Genomic DNA, 20,013 nt, shown 5'->3' with positions numbered 1-20,013 from the left:
GGCCAGGGGAGAGCGAGTCCTAGGAGTGTGCTAGGCACAGGGCTGGGCCAGGCCAGCAGGTTCAAAGGGTCCGAGGAGGACCGATCCCAGTGGGATGAATGATCTGCTGGTCCAGGGACCAGCCCCAGAAGATGACCTTGTGGCCTCCCTCAGCCCCAGGGAACAGCCCTGGGACCCCTAGCTCAGCCCATGTCCTTCTCACTTGAAGGCTAAGCCTGATGCCAAGATGCTGAGTCCTCTTCACTTTAAGAAGCCCCGGGGCCGGGTGGTCCTTCTGTTGCCGCTGGTTCTGCTGGAGGCAGGACCCCAGCAGGGTTTTTCTGTCTTCTTTGCTGTGACCAAGCTCCTGCCTTGTATCTCCCACCTGGCCGCTGCCAGGCTCCCGGCCCGATCCTCGTGAAGAGTGCTCAAGCCTTCCTGGAGGGCTGGGAGCCTCCTCCTGAGCCCCTGGCCACGGGAGCCCATGAGAGTCAGGGGGCAGTGAGGGAAGGATGGGTGTGTTGGGGAGCTGTCTGGCTGCAGGGGTGTGGGTGTGAGAGACTGGCTAGGAGGCTCTTGAGTCAGTTGAGATAGGGGCCTGGACTGGAGACAGACCAGTAGGAACGGATGGGGCAAGTGACTCTGAAGGATGGTTTAAGGCTATCCTCTCTTGTGGGAAGTGCCTTTCAGCTAGCGCAGCCGGGTGCGGAGATTCCCAAGCCACAGTGCCTGTGAATGAGATGAAGTGCTGTCTGCCCCTGTTGAAGGTTCCCAGAGCAGGACAGTGATGATAGCTTCCCGGAAGAGGTGCCACTGAGCTAGCTTTTGAAGCTGGGATTGGTAGAAAATGTGGGGAGGTGGCCCAGGCAGCAGTGTCTTGGGCTGAGGGCATGTCACCTCCTGGATGCGGCTTGGTGGACAACAAACTTCCCCTCTCCCAGGCTTTATGCCCACCTGGGACGCCCCTCTCTGTGGCTCTTGGTCAGGAAGTGAGGCTGTTGCATGGTGTGTCTGAGGCTTTGATGATGTCCGGGAGATCTGAGTCCTCGCAGAGGGAACGGATGGAGGGAAGGGTTTCCTTTGCGTTCCCCGGTCTGCATTTTCTTTGTCTTTCCTTCTCTTCCTGAGTCTCTTCCCACTCTCCTTTCGTGTTTCACTCTTCCTGTTTGCTCCTTGGCCCCAGCTTCCTCCTTCTCCCCGCCTCTTCTGAGCCCTCTGTCTCGTTTCTTTTCCTTTTTGTCTGGAGAACAAAGGCAGTCCATGCTGCCAAGGGGAATGAGTTCAAAGAAACTGCAATTTTAGATTTCCTGAGAACTGGAGAATGTGTGCACGCACGTGTGAGCGTGTGCGAGTTGTGTACACTCTCGAGGGCGCACACATGCACGCACACACAGCAGCAGAGGTGATGGCGGGCCCCCGAATGCCCAGGGCCCCCTAGGATACAGAACATGTGTAGAGGAAGACCCATGGGGCTTGCGGTCCTGACCATTCTGGGGAGGTGGGGAGGGGAGGGGGCGTGGTTTAGAGTATTACCCTTGCTTCTGCTGCTTCTCTCCTGCTGGCGCAGGGGATGCCCTGGTGGGAGGGATTGTATGCTTCGTGGCTGATTTTACTGCCAGCTCAGGGGTGGGGGCCACCGGATGCCACTCCATCCACCCATCCAGGCTGCAGGGTATATATGGCTTTTACTCTGAGATGTACCCGGGGTACTCTCCTGTACCCCCAAATCCACTGGAAGGAAAAATTTCGTGTTTTGCAATCAGGAAAATAAAGCCAGTGGTCCCCCATCCCCCATACCTCCCCCAAGGCCTTAATTTAAAACACTGTTTTTCCTGGGAAGTGTAATTAGAGCAACATGTTGTTCCTAACGAGCTGGGTGGGGCAGGCAGACAATGGAGCCCTCCCAGCCTGCCTGGCTGCCCCCTGCCTGGAGCTCCCGGAGGAACCAGGATGTGACTGCAGAGTCTTCTGTCCCCTCCTGGGTGAGGTGAGGGTCCATAGGCTACTGGTGACTGGGCTGACCTAGGAGGCTTGCCACCACTTCCCTTGTCCTGGGAGCGACTCCTGTCTAATGTGGTGGCCCCTAGATGGGGCTAGGGGAGCCCCTTTCATGGCTCAGGGCCTTGGTTCTTTGTGCTAAACTGGCCAGCGGGACAGATAGACTGAAGTGGGCTTAAGGATGGCTTCAGCTCTGGTAGGGGAGAGAGCTTCACTTGTTCCTGGGGTCCTCTTAGTCTGGGCTGGCTTGATCAACACCTTGCACACCTGTAGAACCCATCCCTGCAGCCGCCCCTGGTTGTCCCTGCATTTGAGGGGAGCAAGTCGGGAGCTGGTCCAATGTGGCTTCCTCTAGTTAGGCTTATCAGAGTCCCCCATCAGCCATAGGACGGTGAATCAGGATGTTCTGGTGGCACTTTCAGTCCACACCCTGTCTGCCCAGCAGTGCTGAGAGGCTTCCCAGTTGCAATGAGGGTCACAGCACCTCACTGAGAATTACTGTCCTGGAGGTGGGGGTGCTGTACCCCTCAAGTGGACTGGACCAGAAAAAAAGTTGAAAACCAGGCTCAAGAGCTGGCAGAGGCCTCAGGACTCCTGCCTGTGAGTTGATCAGAGACCCCTTAGGACCCTGGGAATGGGCTATGTGGGGAAAGGGTCACGTAGATGGGGTTAAGAGAGTCAGAGTCAGGTTATAAGGCGTTTCTGGAGCGTCTTGGAGAGTTGTTCTAGAGATCTTGAATTAGGCCCTAAAAATGGGTTAGATTCAGGTGGCAGTAAAGAAAATTGACCCAGAGGGAGTAATGAGCAGGCCTGGGGAGGACCCAGGGTCAGGCTGGAGCAGCCACGGGTGCTAGGAAGGAGGAGAGTGTGTGCTGGATTCATTCCTTTATCTTCCCATCCACCCACTCTTCTGTCTTCACCCTCCCTCTTCCCCTTCAGTTATCCATTCATAATCATTTATTTATTGGACGGGGGAATTCAGCTATGGTCCCTGTGTACAGAATTGCTGGTTTAACCAAGGACACAATCAAATGAACACGTGGAGATGGCACGGGGTGATGGATTGATGTGTCTTTCTATGAGAATAAGTGTAAGTTGCTATGGGAGCTACGGGGGTACTTAAGCTTGGGGCACCAGGGAATATTTAAATAGACACCTGCAGTCCGAATAGGAAGTACAGAAGGAGTTGGGGTAGAAGTGCATTTCAGACAGGGGGACCACTGAGCTCCAAGCCTCAAAGCTAAAAGAGCATGGTGTCTCCTGCAACCTGCTAGCATTCAGAAGGGCAGGGGTTGCGTGTATCCCAGGAGGTGGTTCATCACTACTTGGGGTCATCAAGGGGAAATTCATCCGAGGAGAAACATGCCCAGAGAAGGCAGCAGGAGCTGGAAGATTAGGGGTCTTGTGGAGGCTACTTTGAAGAGTCTGCACTTCATCCTGAGCCGGTGGGAAGACATTGGAGGACTTGAAGCAGAGAGTGACGTTATTAGAAAGCCTGCCCTGGCTGCAGATTGCAGCGCGCGTGGGCTTTCGGGAGAGGGTGTCAGAACCGAGTGAAAGGGGGGTGCTGGTGAGTCCAGGTGAGAGAGGGCGGTGGCTTGCACTGAGCCAAGGAGATGGGTGGGCAGGCGTGAGAGATGTTCAGGAGACAGGCTCACCAGTGTTTGGTGATCAGTCAGGCAGGGCGATGAGGGGCAGGAGGAGCCAAGGATGGCATGGGGGCTTTTGGCTTGGTTGTCTAGGTGGATGGTGGGGTCAGACTTGAAGTGTGCAGGTTCTGAGGGGGAAGATAAAGAATCCAGTTTTGGACAAGTTCAGTGTGAGAGGCCAGTAGGACACATGAATGAACTAAGCAGTAAGATATTGGGGCTTAGCAGAGATGTTTGGGAGCAGAAAGTCCAGGAGAGGGCTAAGGAGCAGATCAGGGCTTGGTGGAGGAAGATGGGGAGGCTGCGGAGGAGGCTCAGCAAACAGGGTGGGGGCCAGCAGTGTGGATCCAGAGAGACAGTTTGGGAAGAAGGCGAGGTCAGCTGGCCAGTTGCTGCTGAGGGGGCGAGAGAGAGAAGAGCCCATGAGTGTCCTTCGGGTAGGGGACTTTGGAGACAAATTTCTGGGGAGGGGTGCTGAGGGCAGAAGTAGGGTGCACTGGGCAGCTGGTGGTATGGACATGAAGGAGGAGACAGGATTAGAGAGAGGAGAGGAGGGAACCTGCAGAGGGGTCACAGAGAGGAGGGCGCGGGTGGATTTGGGAGATGGGGATGTCTTTAAATTGGGAAGGAGAAGATCCAGGAGACAGTGTGAAAAATTGGGGAGGAGCATTTGGATGCATGGTCATAGGGGGAGCCACAGAGGCAGGCAACCCTGGGAGGTGGCAGGAAATGGCAGGGAAGAAGCATGTCCTGGGACCCCTGGGGACAGCACGGTGGACAGAGATGGCCTTGGGATGCATGCGGTGACCTCGTGCTGAGGAAGCTGCCTGGACATACCTCTAACCACTGTCTCTGCCTGTCTCTTCCTTCTGCCTCCGCTGGGCCCGATGCTCCGCAGCTGTGTGCTCCTGCCTTCTTCCTCCAGGGCCTTCTCCAAACGGTACTGGAGCTTACCCTTCTCTAGGTTCTCGTTCCCCTGCCCTCAGCAAGCAGGCTCCTGAAGATGGGGAGCCTGGTCCCCAGCCTTTAGAGAGGAATGTCATCACCGTAGAGGTTGAGGGAGCCCCGAGGGAGAGACAGGCTGAGGAAACGAGGGATAAAGTGGATACTGCCCAGCGTTTGGGGGCCTAGAGAGGAAATACTCTGGGAGGAATGTGTTCATGAGTTTTCCCTAGTGATTTTAAGAGAACGAGTATATGAGAAAATTGGTCTTTCTGCCACTCCACTCAGGGGATCCTGGGGCTGTTCCCTCCCTGATGGATTTTTCTTTTGGCCCCTCTTTGACTTAGGTTTTTGGCTCTGGGTCCATACTGGGTTGGGCATTAGCTGTAAGGGGCCATGAACAGGCCACAAGCAGGCCTTCAAGTGCAACCCTGTCTTTAAAGAGGATACCCTGCTGTGCTGCCACCTGCAGCTGGTTGCCTTGGAGTGCCCAGGAAGGACATCAAACTGGGGGTCCCCATAGCAGCCTGTAGAAGCTGTTCAGGCCCTGCCTCTATCCTCCAAGGGCACCTTTCATGTGGACTGTGCCATGCATAGCAGCCCCTGGAACTGTGCACTGCAGCAGCCCTGTCCATCATTCCTCCCTGTCAGCCAGTCAGCAAGGCAGGCGCTTCCTGCATCATGTCACCTGCATTGTGGATCTGGAGGAAAATGACAAGAGTTTTGCTTTATGCCCTGGTGACTTAGAGACAGTAATAAAGCCAGTGTTGCCCTGAAAGATGCTTCTGATGGCTCAGCTCTCTTGAAGTCACCCTGGGGAGATCAACACCAACACCAATGGCAAAAACAATGGTACTAAGCACAATTCTAGTAATAGTTACAGTCATAGCCATTTACTAAGCGCCTCCTGTGTGCCAGGCGCTAGTCAGATTTGTTCTCTCATTTAATTCTCAGAGCAGCTTATCTCAGATCTTCATCTGAGAATACTGTCACTGGGGTTAAGTAATCTGCCCAAGGTCAAACGGCGAGGAGGTGGCAGAGTTGGAACTAGAGATGAAGTCTGATTCTAGGACTAAGCTTCCCGCTGCTGTAGGTCCGGGAAAACATGGTGTCATCAGGGTGTCACTGGGCAGGAGTGTGGCTTGGGTTGGCTGTGAAGTGAGTCATGGAGGTGGGGGAAGCTGATGTCTTTCTCTGCTGATATCTTTCTCTGCTTTGACTGCTCCCACCATCTATGGCAGAGCGTCTGTGTATGGATGTACCATCCTTGTGGAAGGAACCCAACGCAAGTTGCTTGGAGAATGAATCCAATGATTTCATTGTTTAATAAATGAGATTACATGAGGCAAGCTCTGTAAAGTGTCCATCACAGTCCTTTTAATTATAGTTAACATTTCCTGCATGTCAGGCCCTCCACGTATGGATGGGCAGGTTGGGCACTGCACAAGGACATTGTGTGTCTAAGGGGGTGCAATTTCTAGCACAGGACACCATATACTTGTATTTATTATAACAATTTCCCAATAGGTGGCAGTAAAGTGTCTTGTTCAAATAAACTCAGAAAATATGATGATTTTCTGACATGGAAGTAAAGAGTCTTAAGCACATCTTTCTCCAATCGTCACAAAAGCACCACATGGGCTAATAGTCCTGTTGAAGGTTTACATGAACCAGGCACTCCTCCAAATGTTATACAGGTATTAACTTCTTCAACCCTCACCCTGACCTTTACAGGTTGACAACTTTTGCTAACCATTTTATAGATGAAAACATTAAGCCATAGAGAGGTGAAATAATTTATTTAATGTCATACGTAGTGGAGGTAGGACTCACACCTGTGTTCCTAACTGCTGTTATTGGCGGTTAACTATCTAAGGCAGTACCTGCCTCCCTTGCCCCATCTTGCTTCCTCATGTAGTTCTTTGTGATCATTGAGGATTTTTGCCCAACTCTTTCTGGCAAACCCTTAGTAGGCCAGAATTGACACACACGTGCTCGTCTCTGTAGTGGAGAGAGACCCTCCCCAGCAGTGTGCTTTGGTTCTCTGGGGATGACGGGCCCTTATAGCCCCTTCTCCCATTGGGCGGTTGCTGTCTTTCTGGCTCACAGTGCAAGTGTTCTGTCCTCACAGGGGACAGGTGTGAGAGGTGGGGTTTGGGGCTGGAAGGTGTCTGGGGGTGGGGATGGGGGTGGGGGTGAAATACCAGGGCAGATGATAACCTGGAAGGGTCTGAGCCAGGAGGCAGGAGAACCAGGCTGGGGGGCAGGCACGTGGTCCTCTCTGGGACTGAGAGGGGATGAAGTGGGACTGCCAGGATGGAGTGGGCAGCGTGTGCACACATGTGCCGTGTGCATGTCAGGGAGGGGCAGACCCGGAGCAGCTCAGGGGGCAGCAGAGCCTGCGTTATGGGAGGAGGGATTCATTTGAAACAGGGTGACCTGAACCCTGGGTGAAGGTGCTGGAATTGTGATCCTGGAGAAGATGGTGCCTGGCCAAAACTGACTTAGCTTTCTCATTTCTGCCTCCCTGTTTGTCCACTTCGGTCTTTACTTCTCTGTTTCTCCCTACACTTGGCATTTCTTTCTGTCCTATCTGTCCTTCTCTCTTGTGTCTTTGCTTTGGTCTTCTTCCCACCTTTGCCTTCATTCCACCTGCTGTCCACTGCAGTCTGAGGACACAGACCTGCCCTACCCACCACCCCAGAGGGAGGCCAACATCTACATGGTTCCTCAGAACATCAAGCCAGCGCTCCAGCGTACCGCCATCGAGGTGAGCCGGCCGGGCCTGGGCGTGGGGGCTGGGAGCAGAATGCCCTTCCCCTTCCTGCCCCAGCCTTTCCTGGGGCCTGGGGCCTTCCAAGCCACTCTCCTCATTCTGTGTGCCCAGGTCCTGGCATGGGGCCTGCGGAACATGAAGAGTTACCAGCTGGCCAGCATCTCCTCCCCGAGCCTTGTGATAGAGTGTGGGGGCCAGACGGTGCAGTCCTGTGTCATCAGGAACCTCCGGAAGAACCCCAACTTTGACATCTGTACCCTCTTCATGGAAGTGGTGAGCCCCACCTCCCTACTGTCCTTTTCCAGAATCCTGGGGCTAGAAGTTCTACATGGCCCCGAGCAGCCTGGGACTTGTGCTCCAATTCCCTGCGTGGTCCAGGGTAGGACCCCTCACCTTCCTGTGAACATGGGGAGAAATGCTCATACCCTCCTCACTGGAAGGGTTCAGGCCTCTGAGTAGGACAAATGGGGCTAGACTCTGCCTCCTACCCAGATCCTGGATCAGCGAAAGTCCCAAGGAGCCATCCCCTGGCTGTTTTCCCTCTGGGACAGGTTTCAGTCCCCTGGAGCACCCTCAGGGACCTGCTAGGGCTTGGCTTTCCAGGATTCCTCCAAACCTTTTCTGACCATGTCCCACCCCAGCCTGTGCCCCCTAAAAGGAGCTCACCCCCACAGCCCTCAGGCCCCCCAGGCCTCTGCAGCTTCCTGGGATGCCTAGACCTAGTGGCCGGAGTAAGGCAGGTCTGAGGAAAAGAAAATGGTTTGCAAGATGAAAGCGCTGTAGAAATTCCAGGCCCAGTGGCTGTCAACAGAAGCCTCCTCTTGGCTGAGCCAAAGCTGCCCCGAAGGAGAGCATATAAATTATTTCAAGTTGTGTTCAAAGTGCTTTTTGGGTGTGCGGGGAGAAGAATCTGGGTCTATAAGCCAACTCTTGAGTATCCACTTGGGGGGGACTGTCTGCAAGAAATGTTGAGTCCCGGGCCAACTCCCCTCGCCCGCTCCCCAGCCAGTGAGGGAACGCAGCCTTGTTTTCACTTCAGGCTGAACGGGATGTATTTGGAAGGTAAAGCTGTGGGGGGAAAGCCAGCCTCTGCATGCAGCATTCAAAGGGCTGACAGAAAAGGTGGGTGGCTTTGCTCTACTGCCCAGCTCTGGGCCAGCCACCATTTTGGATTTCTGGCTGTGGGGATTATCTGTGGTTTATAGTCATTTTTTGCTCTTTGGGCTTGACCTGGAGACTTCCTAGAGAGGCATTCAGGCCAGTGTGTTCTTCCTCCTCCACCCAGATGCTGCCCAGGGAGGAGCTCTACTGCCCCCCCATCACCATCAAGGTCATCGATAACCGCCAGTTTGGCCGCCGGCCTGTGGTGGGCCAGTGTACCATCCGCTCCCTGGAGAGCTTCCTCTGTGACCCCTACTCGGCGGAGAGTCCATCCCCACAGGGTGGCCCAGGTAGGGGAAGGGGAGACGATGGGCAGCTCAGGGAACGGGGGGCCTCAGGGCCAAGCTACCCTTCCTAGTTGAGATGCATCCTGAAGTCCTTCTCATATGGAGACCTGAATGAGAAGCGATTTCCGCTCTGCTAGACCACAGGGCGGGGACCTCGCCTTCCTTAGGGCAGATCCTAGCTCTGGGTGGGGGGGCACCAGGAGCAGGTAACTGATACCCGTGGGAGCTGAGGGGCAAGGGCTCAAAGTGGGCCCCGGGGGGAGGGAGACAGAGGGCAGGGAGACAATGATGCGGGGAGGGAGGAGAGAAATGTGAGGAGAGGAAGACAGAAGTGGGAGACAGGGCATGCGAAGGAGGATGGGAGAGATGGAGATGAGACGGGAACTTATTGGGAGGGAGGAAGCGAGAGGTACTGACTGAGAGATGTGGAGAGACCGCGGGGTCTTGTCTCGGTCCCTTGGCTGAGCCCTGGGGCTGGTGAGGGGCGAGTCTTTTGAGAGAGCCCCTCTCAGGCCTGGATGGCTCCCTCCCCTGCAGACGATGTGAGCCTACTCAGTCCTGGGGAAGACGTGCTCATCGACATTGATGACAAGGAGCCCCTCATCCCCATCCAGGTAGGATGGACATCTTCCAGGGAGGCCTGGGTCACCCTTCCCCTCCATTCCTCATCCCTTCCCACCCCTTCTCTCCAACCCTTCATTATCACACGGCCTCTATACACATCCCCTTCTGGGCTTCAGCAGCTGGACACTGTCCAGTAGAGAGACCCAGATGGGAGCTGTCAGTCTGGCTGAGCGGGGTGGGGTGCGCTCATCTGCGCAAGACTCAATCCCTTTTCTTGGAAGCATATGTGAAAAATAGCCCCTCTACCCTGGGGGCCATGGCGAGGGCTTTCTCCTGGAGATCACGAGAAAATCAGGGTGGGGAGCAAATGAGAGAAGGACAACAGGGGAGGGAGCAAGTGGGCCATCTCTGGCATCCTCCAGCCCCATCTCCCTACCTTGGACAGGCCCCTTCTTAGGGGGAAGGTTGTTCTGTGGGCTTGTGCTTGGTGGCTTCTTGGAGACAGCTTAGAAAGAGGAGGCTGTGTCCAAGCCAAGAGTCCATCTCACCCCATTCCTCCATCTGCAGGGAAAAGGAGGAAAGAGGCAGGAAGGGGCATTATTCTAAGGTCTCCAGCCCTGGGGGAGGTAGGAGTCATCCCTTTGCTACATACTCAGCAACCAAGGGCCAGCCAGTGATGCAGATGCCAGTGCCACAGAGCATGGCAGGAGGTCTGTGGCATCTTGTGCTGAGAGGCAGCACTGCCCCCACTGTGGGCCATGGAGTGGCTCTAGATTCTGTAGGGCTGAGCCCATCTGGTCCTTCCCACAGCAGACATGGAGAAAGGTCTCACTGTGAGCACCAGCCTTGAACTCACCATCTGTTCCAGGTTGTCACCCTCCTCTCTGGGCTTTGCAAGATGCTGGTCACACCCCTGGCACCCTGGGGCTCCCAGAACTTCTGAGCCACCCAGAGGCAGAGCCTCCAGGCCTGTGTGGACAACACCTGTGTCCTCGGGCCTTGCTGCATCTGTAGTTTCATTGATGCTAAAAGTCCTCAGAAGCCCTGAGTTCCATCTCACCAGCCTCCATGGCTCTCCAGGGCACTGCCCTGCCAGCCTTTCTGCTGAAGGACCTCCTGCCCCCTGTCCCTTCGCCAACTCTTGGTCATTCTTTAAGATCTAACTTAGGCATGGTCACTTCTCTGGGGGAGTCTTTCCTGGTTCCTCCTCTTCTGTGAGACTTGCCTATTTTGGGTCACTGTGCTGCCCTAGGGCCTGCACGTCTCTGTCGATGTTAGCACATTCCCCAGGCTGAGCTCTGGGGAGCAACTGCGGCTCCTTCCTCTTTGTATTCTCAGTGCTCAGCACAAGGCCTCGCTTAGCGGAGGTGTTAATGAAAGTCTGTCTGTCTGGACAAGTAGGTAGATGGGCGCATGGGTTGATGGATGGATGGATGGATTTTCTGGCTACTGTCTGTATGGATCTGAGGAGGAATCACTCTCTTGGCTGGGGAAACTCAAATGGAAATTTCAGATGTCCCTATGTGAAATTTAACTAAACTCAGTGCTAGTGCCTCTGGCCTGCTTGGGTGTTTATAGCTGAATTAGGCAGATAATTTGCCCCAAACTCTGGCTGCCTGCTCCTGGCTCCTGTTTCCCGGCTGCTCCATGGGCCTGTCTGAGATTGTGCAGGGAAGTGCAGGGCCTGCCCAGCAGGATTTCCGTTCTGTGTGTGCTGCCCTCAAAATGTCTACACACTCAGATGGGGAGGGACTATTTTAGGTCCTGCTGGCCACAAGCACAGCCAGAGGCAGACGATGAGGAGGCCCAGCCTGGCCATCCTCCCGGCGTTGACATGAGGGAACTGGGGCTGGGGTCTGAGCCAGAGCCAGGCCTGTGCTGTTTGTGGGAGCACACGGCCACTCTGGCTAGAGCTGCCGGCCAGACCAGCAGCACTGGTTGGAGCTGGGATGGGGCTCCTGGAGGTGTGCCCACCTGGGGAGGGGCTGGGCTTCCCCTGGCCTGGGATGGGGGAGGAGGAGGAAATGACACTGCCTTGCTCTGATGGGGGAGGCTTGGACCTTGCCCTCATGGAGCTCCCTGTCTGATGAAGGAGACAAAACTCTGTTCTCAAGAGCCTCAAACCCAGCAGGGAGACCAGTTCTGGTCTCCAGGGAGCCCTTGCCCTCTGGGGAAGCCCCTTGTCTGGTATCTGACTTTGTTCCTGTTTTTCTCTGAGATCTATTGCTCTGATTGGGCTGATCCAGGAAATCTTTCACTTGTTCGCCTCTCCTCCCTGTCCCTGGCACTCTGGAGGACAGGCGCTCCAAGGCCAACCCAGGAGGCAGCTGACCCTGGGTACAGTTCCAGTGGTTTGCTAGATAACTATGGCTGGGCTCTCTTCCTCTCCCTCCTCCTCCAATGCAGATAGCGTGAAAGTCCCTGGCCTCTGGGGACAGGAGGGACGAGAGGTCTGGCAGAATTTGGATTTTGGCTGGCTCCTGTCTGCCCCACCGGTGTTTCTCAGCAGCCTGTTCCATCCTCACAGTTGATGCAGCCCTGCCTGGTGCTGGATGTGTTCACCGTGTCCTGGCTGTGGTCCTAGGACCCCTCCTAGCTCAAACCTGCTCTTGCCAGAGTTACCTTTCCATCTTGGTCCCTTCCTGTCTCTTTCCTCAGTGACACCTTCTCTCTGCTCCCGAAGCCTTCTTACCAGCATCTGCCCAGGTCCTGGGATGAGCTGGCCACACATTTAGAACATGTCACTGGAGACCCTTGCTTGATGTTCAGGCCATGGGCTGGCACACTCACCACGGAGCATTTCTCAGGTTTCTAGAAGTGTTTTGGTTTGTGTCGAGAGTGGCCAGTTCTGGAGGTGACTCAAAACGTGTATAAGGCAGGTCTGTGCTCAACCTCCCAGGGCTTGTAGATCAGTGTCTGTCTCTAGGAGTAAGCGGGGGCCCCTGCTTGGGTGGTGCCTGGCCTCTTTAAACTCTCCATGGCAATGAGGATTGGGATGAGAAATACTCAGACGTATTAACTCCACCACTTGTTCTTGGTCAGTGCAACCATCCTATGTGTAGACTTTAGCCTGGCAGACTAGGGGTGGGGGTGGTGTGTGCACATGAGTGTGCATGAGAGGTGGGGGGATAGGAGCAGGTGTGTGCACGAGCTCCCATGGGTGCTGGCCAGAGGAGTGTCTAGGCTTGGTGGTGGCAGTGCAGGAATTGTGGCCTTGACTTTGAACTTTCTGAGGGCAGGCCTGGGTGTGTCATCAAATAGGGAGAGCAGAAGTATCCTATTCCATCTAGTTCTCTGCTTTAGAAAATGATGTTTCATTGTTTTCAGACGATAAAATGATATGTGTTCTTTATATAGCATTTGGAAAATATAGAAAAATACTGAAACCCACCCAAACATACAATCTGAATGCACAGCTCCCAACATTTCATTCCCATTCTTTCCTCTTCCTTCTGGATTTCTCTTTCTGTCTCTGATTCTGTCTTTGACTTCATTTCTACCTTTAAAATAAAATTAAGTTCTTTGTTCACTAGTTTTTATTTATTTATTTATTTATTTATTTATTTATTTATTTATTTATTTATTTTTTATTAAGGCAGTTCTTGGTGTTGTAACTATGATTAGGGGAAGAAAAAAGAGTGTTCAGGAACACACAGAGAGCCTGCCACCCCCTGTCCCTTTTCTATAGAGAGTCTTGAAGCTCCAAATAGAGGCTGTGCCCCCAGAAATCACACCTTTGAGGCACTGAGATGCCCCCAGAGCCAGCTGGGTATGGCAAGGGCGGCTGTTGCTGAGCATTCTGAGAGCGCTCTTGGGTAGAGGGGCTCCTCTTTAAGTCTTCAGAGAAGGAGAATTTCGGGAGGTGGGAATATGTGTGTGCTGAAGAATTAGAGAAATAACTTTTAGGAAGTTCCAGCTCTGGTCACAAAGAGACAAGGGAAGAGGGGATGTCCAGAAGATCTCAAATAAGTGATGCCAAAGTGAGGAGATGCTTCATTAACAAGGAGACCAAACTCTTGGAGTCTCCTGGCCCTGCAGGTTCAGCATAGGTGAAGCATCCGGGGAAGCTTCTCCGGGGAGGGGCCTCTGAGGCGGGTGGGTGAACAGGGGAGGACAGGGAGGCTTTCCTGGCAGGCAAAAGGGCTCGGGCAAAGGCTTGGAAGTGAGACTCTGTGTGTATGTTGTATGTGACAAAGAGGTACGTGTGTGTATGTACAAGTGTGTGTGGTAGAGGTGTGTGTGTGGTAGAGGTAGTGTGTGTACATGTGGGGTAGAGGTGATGTGTGTGGTAGAGGTGGAGAGTGTGTGTGGTAGAGGTGGTGTGTGGTAGAGGTGATGTGTGTGGTGGAGGTGGTGTGTGTGTGTGTGGTACAGGTGGTGTATGTGTGGTGGAGGTGGTGTGTGTGTGTGTGGTACAGGTGGTGTATGCGTGGTGGAGGTGGTGTGTGTGTGTGTGGTACAGGTGGTGTATGTGTGGTGGAGGTGGTGTGTGTGTGTGGTAGAGGGGGTGTGTGTACATGTGGGGTAGAGGTGATGTGTGTGGTAGAGGTGGTGTGTGTGTGTGGTAGAGGTGTGTGTGGTACAGGTGGTGTGTGTGTGGTAGAGGTAGTGTGTGTGTGTGTGGTAGAGGTGGGGTGTGTGTGTGGTAGAGGGGTGTGTGGTACAGGTGGTGTGTGTGTGGTAGAGGTGGGGTGTGTGTGTGGTAGAGGGGTGTGTGGTACAGGTGGTGTGTGTGTGGTAGAGGTGGGGTGTGTGTGTGGTAGAGGGGTGTGTGGTACAGGTGGTGTGTGTGTGGTAGAGGTGGGGTGTGTGTGTGTATGGTAGAGGTGGGGTGTGTGTAGTAGAGGTGGAGTGTGTGTGTTTGTGTGGGGTAGAGGTGTGGTGTGTGTGTGGTAGAGGTGGTGGGTGTTTGTGGTAGAGATGGTGTGTGTGGTAGAGGTGGTGTGTGTGTGTGGTAGAGGGGTGTGTGGTACAGGTGGTGTGTGTGTGGTAGAGGTGGGGTATGTGTAGTAGAGGTGGAGTGTGTGTGTTTGTGTGGGGTAGAGGTGTGGTGTGTGTGTGGTAGAGGTGGTGTGTGTGGTAGAGGAGGTGGTGTGTGTGGTAGAGGAGGTGGTGTGTGTGGTAGAGGTGGGATGTGTGTGTGTGCGTGGTAGAGATGTGTGTGGCAGAGGTGGGTGTATATGTGGAGTAGAGGTGGTGGGTGTGTGTCTGTGTGTGTGTTTTGTGTGTGTGGTGAGCGTGGGGTGCCAGCAGGAGACAGGCCTGGCCGGCTAGTGTGCAGGAGGCCTCGGGAGACTGTTTCCTCACTCTGTGGGGCGGGTGCTGGGGCTGGCCGGCTCCCAGGCTCCCAGGCTCCCAGGCTCCCAGGCGCTGGGGCTGGGGCTAATTTTGAGCCTGCTGCTCTGGTTATAGTCTCTGGGATGCCGTGAAGGTGGGAACGTGCTCCCAGAACCAGAGTGGCAAATTATGCCTAAGTCCCAAAGGGGAACGTGTAATTTCTGAAGCTGGACTAGATCTTTGGAACACTATGTTTAGCTTTATTTTGCTCTGGTGAACTGCCGGTTTCCCTCTCACCTTTCTAAAAAAGAACTGCATTAAAAATAACAGTAAGGCTTCTGTGGGGTTCAGGATGCGAATGGGAGGGGCATAGCTGCTGCCTGGCGAGGCCCATCTCTGGCCAGCTGGGGGTGGCACGTGGAGTTCACCCAGTCTATTCCAGGGGTCACACGACATGTGGCTAGCACCCCAGGGCCATCCAGCAGCCCTGGCTAGGTGCCCAGGGCTGATTCTGCTTCTGGCTCTGAACAACCCTGAGTGGCCCCTCAGTGATGTGTCTTTTCACAGAGCAGGGAGGGATCCCAGTTCCCAAACACCCCTCCTGGGCCCAGCAGGGCTTCACCTTCCGTGGGTTTCTGTGGGCATCTGGGGAGTGTCTCCCAGAATCTTCGTGCTGAGGAAGGCAGGGCAGCCTGGGGTTTGGCCCTTTGGAGTCCTCCTAGAGTCCCCAGCTCGAGGTTTAGAGGATGAGGAGCCAGCCCCGGCAGCTCTGGGTCCCAGCTGGCTGCTCCCCAGCACCTACCCTCCTGACCCCTTTGCTCTTTCTCGAAGGGGCTGTGCTGCTTTCTTCCCCTCCACCTTTGCGCTTGCGATTCCCTCTGCCTAGCATGCATCTTCTCAGCTTGCCCACCTGCTAGCCTGGTACTCATCCACCCAGAGCCCCATTCCCTTCTCCTAGAGTATCGCAGTGGCCTCTGAACAAGTCTCCCTGCCTTCAGCCCTGAGCCCCGAGGCCCTCCTCAGGCTTCAGCGCAGGGATTTCTTAAGGTGAACATTATGAAATATTGATTCACAGTACTGGGAGATTGCAGGCAAGGAGCTGATGCTCAGAAAAAGATGCAGAAAGTGATCTGTAGCATGGAGTGGAGGTTGGACTGTAAGACTCCTAAAGTCCCCACTGATGTCAGGTTTTGGAGAAGACATATGATGCCCTGGTTCTTGTCCTGGAGGAGGGAGCACTGAGTAACCTGCTGTAGCTTAGGAACCATGCCCTGCAGTGTTAGTGTGGCTCAGTGGTTAGGATGCTGGGGAGTTGGAGTGTCCCTGAAGTAGGCAGATTTTGGAGAGGGAGGGAGGACATGTGAGAGAGTGGGCAGGAGTCAGGCATTGGCTGAGCTCCTTCCACGTGCCTTGCCTTGTGCTGGACGTGCCCAGCCTTCATCTCATTCGTACTCACTGTCGCCTTGTGAGGTGGGCTTTGGACCCATTCTCCAGATAGGACGCTGATTCAGAGAGGTCAAGAGGCTTGTCCAAAGTCACACATCTGGTGAGGTGTTGGAGCCAGGCTTGTCCAACTCCAAAGCACATGTTCTCCCTGGAGGAAGAGCAGAGGGTGCCTGGTCAGAGAGCGCTACCTCCTGGGGACTGTCCAGCCTTCCCTGAAGTGGATTCTCTAATCCCGTTGCTAACCAGCATGTTTCGTTTGTAGCTTGCAGACGGTCTGTCGAGCTTGGCACCTACTAACACGGCTTCTCCTCCATCCAGTCCTCATGTATGTATTGTTTACTTATTTGTGGGCTCCTTGTGTTCCCTTGTGGGGCTGGGGGTAGGGGGTTAGGAGGGAAACGGGAGGGAAGAGTGGGAAGGAAGAAAGGAGGTATTTCCTGAGCCCTAGCAGGAAAGTCACCTATCTTTGCCTCACTGTAAAGGAGGAGTGAGAGAAAGCTATAGAGTAGATGCTCAGAAATGGACACCCCTAGGTTACTTCCTGGGATTTACCTTAATTTTATTTACCTGTGTGAGGACTGGGGGCTTAGGTGGGGCTGCATGGGCCAGTGGAGGCAGGGAAACCTCTCGATTAGACTCTGACTTCTGGAGTGTGGGACCTCAGAAGCCTCTTCTGGGCGCGGGACCTCAGACGGCAGGCTGACTTTCTGTGCTCCTCCCTGATGTGTGAAGGGGGTGTGTGACCGAGGAACCCTGGCTGGCCCCCTTGGGTGCTAAGAGGTCTGCTTGGGCCAACAGTCTGCTCCTGCAGTTTCTGGCAGGGCTCCTTTCTGCTTGCCTGAGTGGATTCCCTAGGTGTCATCTTTCTGGGCTGTGGGTCCCTCTAGGAAGATGACTTTGGTGTCTAGCCTTCAGCATGTGCTCCTGAAGACCTATGCTGAGGGCCAGTGGGAGCCCCTGACCTGTGGAGGGTGGCGTAAGAGACAGAACTTGCCAAAGGCAGTGAGTTACATTCTACTTATGGTGTCAAGAGGAGGCACTGCTGAACTGGGGGTCTCATGAACTTCTAGAAGGAGACTATCGATATAGATATATATTTTTTCTGATTTATCTTTTTTAAATAAAATATGGAAAACACAAAAAGTGTCAAGCAGGAAGTTAAAACCACTTTTATTCCTACCAGTTAATGATAGGCACTGTTAGGATTTTGATGTGCTTTCATTTTTTAGATGTCTTTTAAGCTCACATGAATACTTTTTAAAAACAAAATTGAGATCATAGTTTTTTTCTAATTTGGATTTTGTAAATTTAAAAGTATATATGAATATTTTTCCATATTTGTTTGTATATATTATGTTATATAATGTATATTATATAATATATAATGCATATAATATATAATGTATATAATATATACTATATATTATATATATACTTTTTTTGAGGCAGTGTGTTCCTTTGTTGCCCAGGCTAGAATGCAGTGGCGTGATCTTGGCTCACTGCAACCTCCACCTGCCGGGTTCAAGTAATTCTCCTGCTTCAGCCTCCTGAGTAGCTGGGACTACAGGTGTGCACCACCATGCCTGGCTAATTTTTTGTATTTTTAGTAGAGATGGGGTTTTACCATGTTAGCCATCCTGTTCTCGAACTCCTGGCCTCATGATCTGCCCGCCTCGGCATCCCAAAGTGCTGGGATTACAGGCATGAGCCACCACACCCAGCCTATTCTTGTATTCTTTAAAGATATGGCTGCATGTCATATGAACTTTTAACTACGTATCATTTGCCATTTAGTTCGTTTATTTCTCCTATTGTCTTCTTTTGTCCCTTAAAGGACTTACTTTAGTTTACTTTATATATGTCCGTCCAGATGATTTCTTTCTGTTTTTTTGTTTTGTTTTGTTTTGTTACCCCCAGGTACACCTGTTCAGGCCATTTCTTGTTAAGGTGTATTCCCAGGCATTTTATGGTCTTTGGTGCTGTTCTAAATGGAATATCTGTTTTTCTTATGACTTTGTCAAACTATTGCTAGAATATGGGAAAATAATATTTTTGTATATTTACTTTGGAAGTGACTCTTTTTAAAGCCCCATTTATTAGTTCTGACTATTGTTCTTTGATTCTGTTTGGTTTTCCAAGTAGGTAAGATCGTTTTCTTCAAATAATGATAAACATGTTAGTTTCTTTCTAATAATAACGGCTTATTCCTTTTTCCAAATACCATTTGATATTTGAGATGCTGCTGAGCAGACCTATTTAGTCATTCATTCTAATGAGAATGCCTCTACCAGATTTCCGTTAATTAGGATAATTATTGATGGTTTCAGACAGATATTTGATTTTGGCAAGGTTGTGTCCTTTATTGTTTGTTTGTTTGTTTATTTATTGTTTTTGAGATGGAGTCTCACTCCATTGCCCAGGTTGGACTACAGTGGTATTGTCTTGGCTCACTGCAACCTCTGCCTCCTGGGTTCAAGCAATTCTCTTGCCTTAGCCTCCTGAGTAGCTGGGATTTCAGGTGCCCACCACCGCGCTTTGTTAATTTTTGTATTTTTGTAGAGACAGGGTTTCACCATGTTGGCCAGGCTGATCTTGAACTCCTGACCTCAAGTGATCCACCCTCCCTGGCTTCCCAAAGTGCTGGGATTATAGGCGTGAGCCACCGTACCCAGCTGATTGTTAGTTTATTAATAGCTTAAAAATTAGGCATGGAAGTTTAATTCTCTCAAATGTCATTTGGCATTTATTAAGATGATAATTTTATTTTCCATTGTCTGTTAATACGGTGTATAATTGTGCTATATTCCTGGGGTAAACCCAAATCGGTCAATTGGTCATGGTATTATAGTTTACTACAGTTGCAGCCACCTTATCCAATGCGGTCAAGACAGGTAGTTGATTGGCTAATTGAAAAAGTTGATTAAATAGGGACTTATTAAAAGTCATACAAATGTACCACAAACAGGCTAGGTGTGGTGGCTCTTGCCTGTAATCCCAGCACTTTGGGAGGCCGAGGTGGGCGGATCTTGAGGTGAGCCAGGAGATCGAGACCATCCTGGCTAACACGGTGAAACCCCGTCTCTACTAAAAATACAAAAAATTAGCCGGGCGTGGTGGTGGGCGCCTGTAGTCCCAGCTACTCGGGAGGCTGAGGCAGGAGAATGGCGTGAACCCAGGAGGCGGAGCTTGCAGTGAGCCGAGATCGCGCCACTGCACTCCAGCCTGGGCGACAGAGTGAGACTCCGTCTCAAAAAAAAAAAAAAAAAAAAAAAAAAGTACCACAAACATTTTGTTTTTAACCATATCCATTTAACTTTATTTGTTAATCATTTGACATGTGCCATGCCCTCTTTTTGAATTTGGATGTGTTGACTTGTGTGTCATGTCATCCTTTTGGTATAAATCAAATCCAAAATGCATTATCTAGGATTTTTAGTTTTAGGTTTATTAAAGTTTGATGAGAACGTAACGATACTTGCAAAAAAAAAAAAAAATTCTGAGTGTGGAGTCCTCTTAGAGTTTAAGATGCCCTTCCACCTTTTATGTTATCTCCCTTGTACATGATAGTCCTCACTTAAAAAAAAAAAATCGAAAGCAAGCCAGGTGTGGTGGCTCTCGCCTGTAATCCAGCACTTTGGGAGGCCGAGATAGGCAAATTGCTTGAGCCTAGGAGTTTGAGATCAGCCTGGGCAGCATGGTGAAACCCTTTCCCTACAGAAAATACAAAAATTGGCCAGGTGTGATGGCACATGCCTGTAGTCCCAGCTATTCAGGAGCCTGAGGTGGGAAGATTGCTTGAGCCCTGGAGGACGAGGTTGCAGTGAGCCGTGATAGCATCACTGCATTCTAGCCTGGGTGACAAAGTGAGACCTTGTTGCAACAAACAACTCCACCAAAACACAAAAGCCTTAAATTAGTTTTCATGGATACAATG

General features: G+C 52.2%; 1 protein-coding gene across 34 annotated transcripts in view; it reads left to right on the top strand.

Annotated features, from left to right (window-relative positions):
- DYSF (dysferlin) overlaps positions 1 to 20,013 on the top strand; it is a 232,292-nt gene that overhangs the window by 150,671 nt on the left and 61,608 nt on the right. For 12 of the 34 annotated variants that reach the window (XM_028832396.2, XM_077959419.1, XM_028832389.2 and 9 more), the window contains 6 exons: positions 4,525 to 4,566; positions 7,237 to 7,338; positions 7,456 to 7,617; positions 8,630 to 8,795; positions 9,330 to 9,406; positions 16,342 to 16,404. In XM_028832396.2, coding sequence (XP_028688229.2) covers positions 4,525 to 4,566; positions 7,237 to 7,338; positions 7,456 to 7,617; positions 8,630 to 8,795; positions 9,330 to 9,406; positions 16,342 to 16,404 — 612 coding nt within the window. The remainder of the gene's footprint in view (positions 1 to 4,524; positions 4,567 to 7,236; positions 7,339 to 7,455; positions 7,618 to 8,629; positions 8,796 to 9,329; positions 9,407 to 16,341; positions 16,405 to 20,013) is intronic. The other 22 variants (XM_028832404.2, XM_028832400.2, XM_028832394.2 and 19 more) reach the window with 3 other exon arrangements.

The sequence above is a fragment of the Macaca mulatta genome, chromosome 13 (assembly GCF_049350105.2).
Source record: "Macaca mulatta isolate MMU2019108-1 chromosome 13, T2T-MMU8v2.0, whole genome shotgun sequence".
NCBI classification, from domain to species: Eukaryota; Metazoa; Chordata; class Mammalia; order Primates; family Cercopithecidae; genus Macaca; species Macaca mulatta.
The sequence above is the reverse complement of the archived record's forward strand: the minus strand, read 5'-3'. Positions and strand labels throughout refer to the sequence as shown.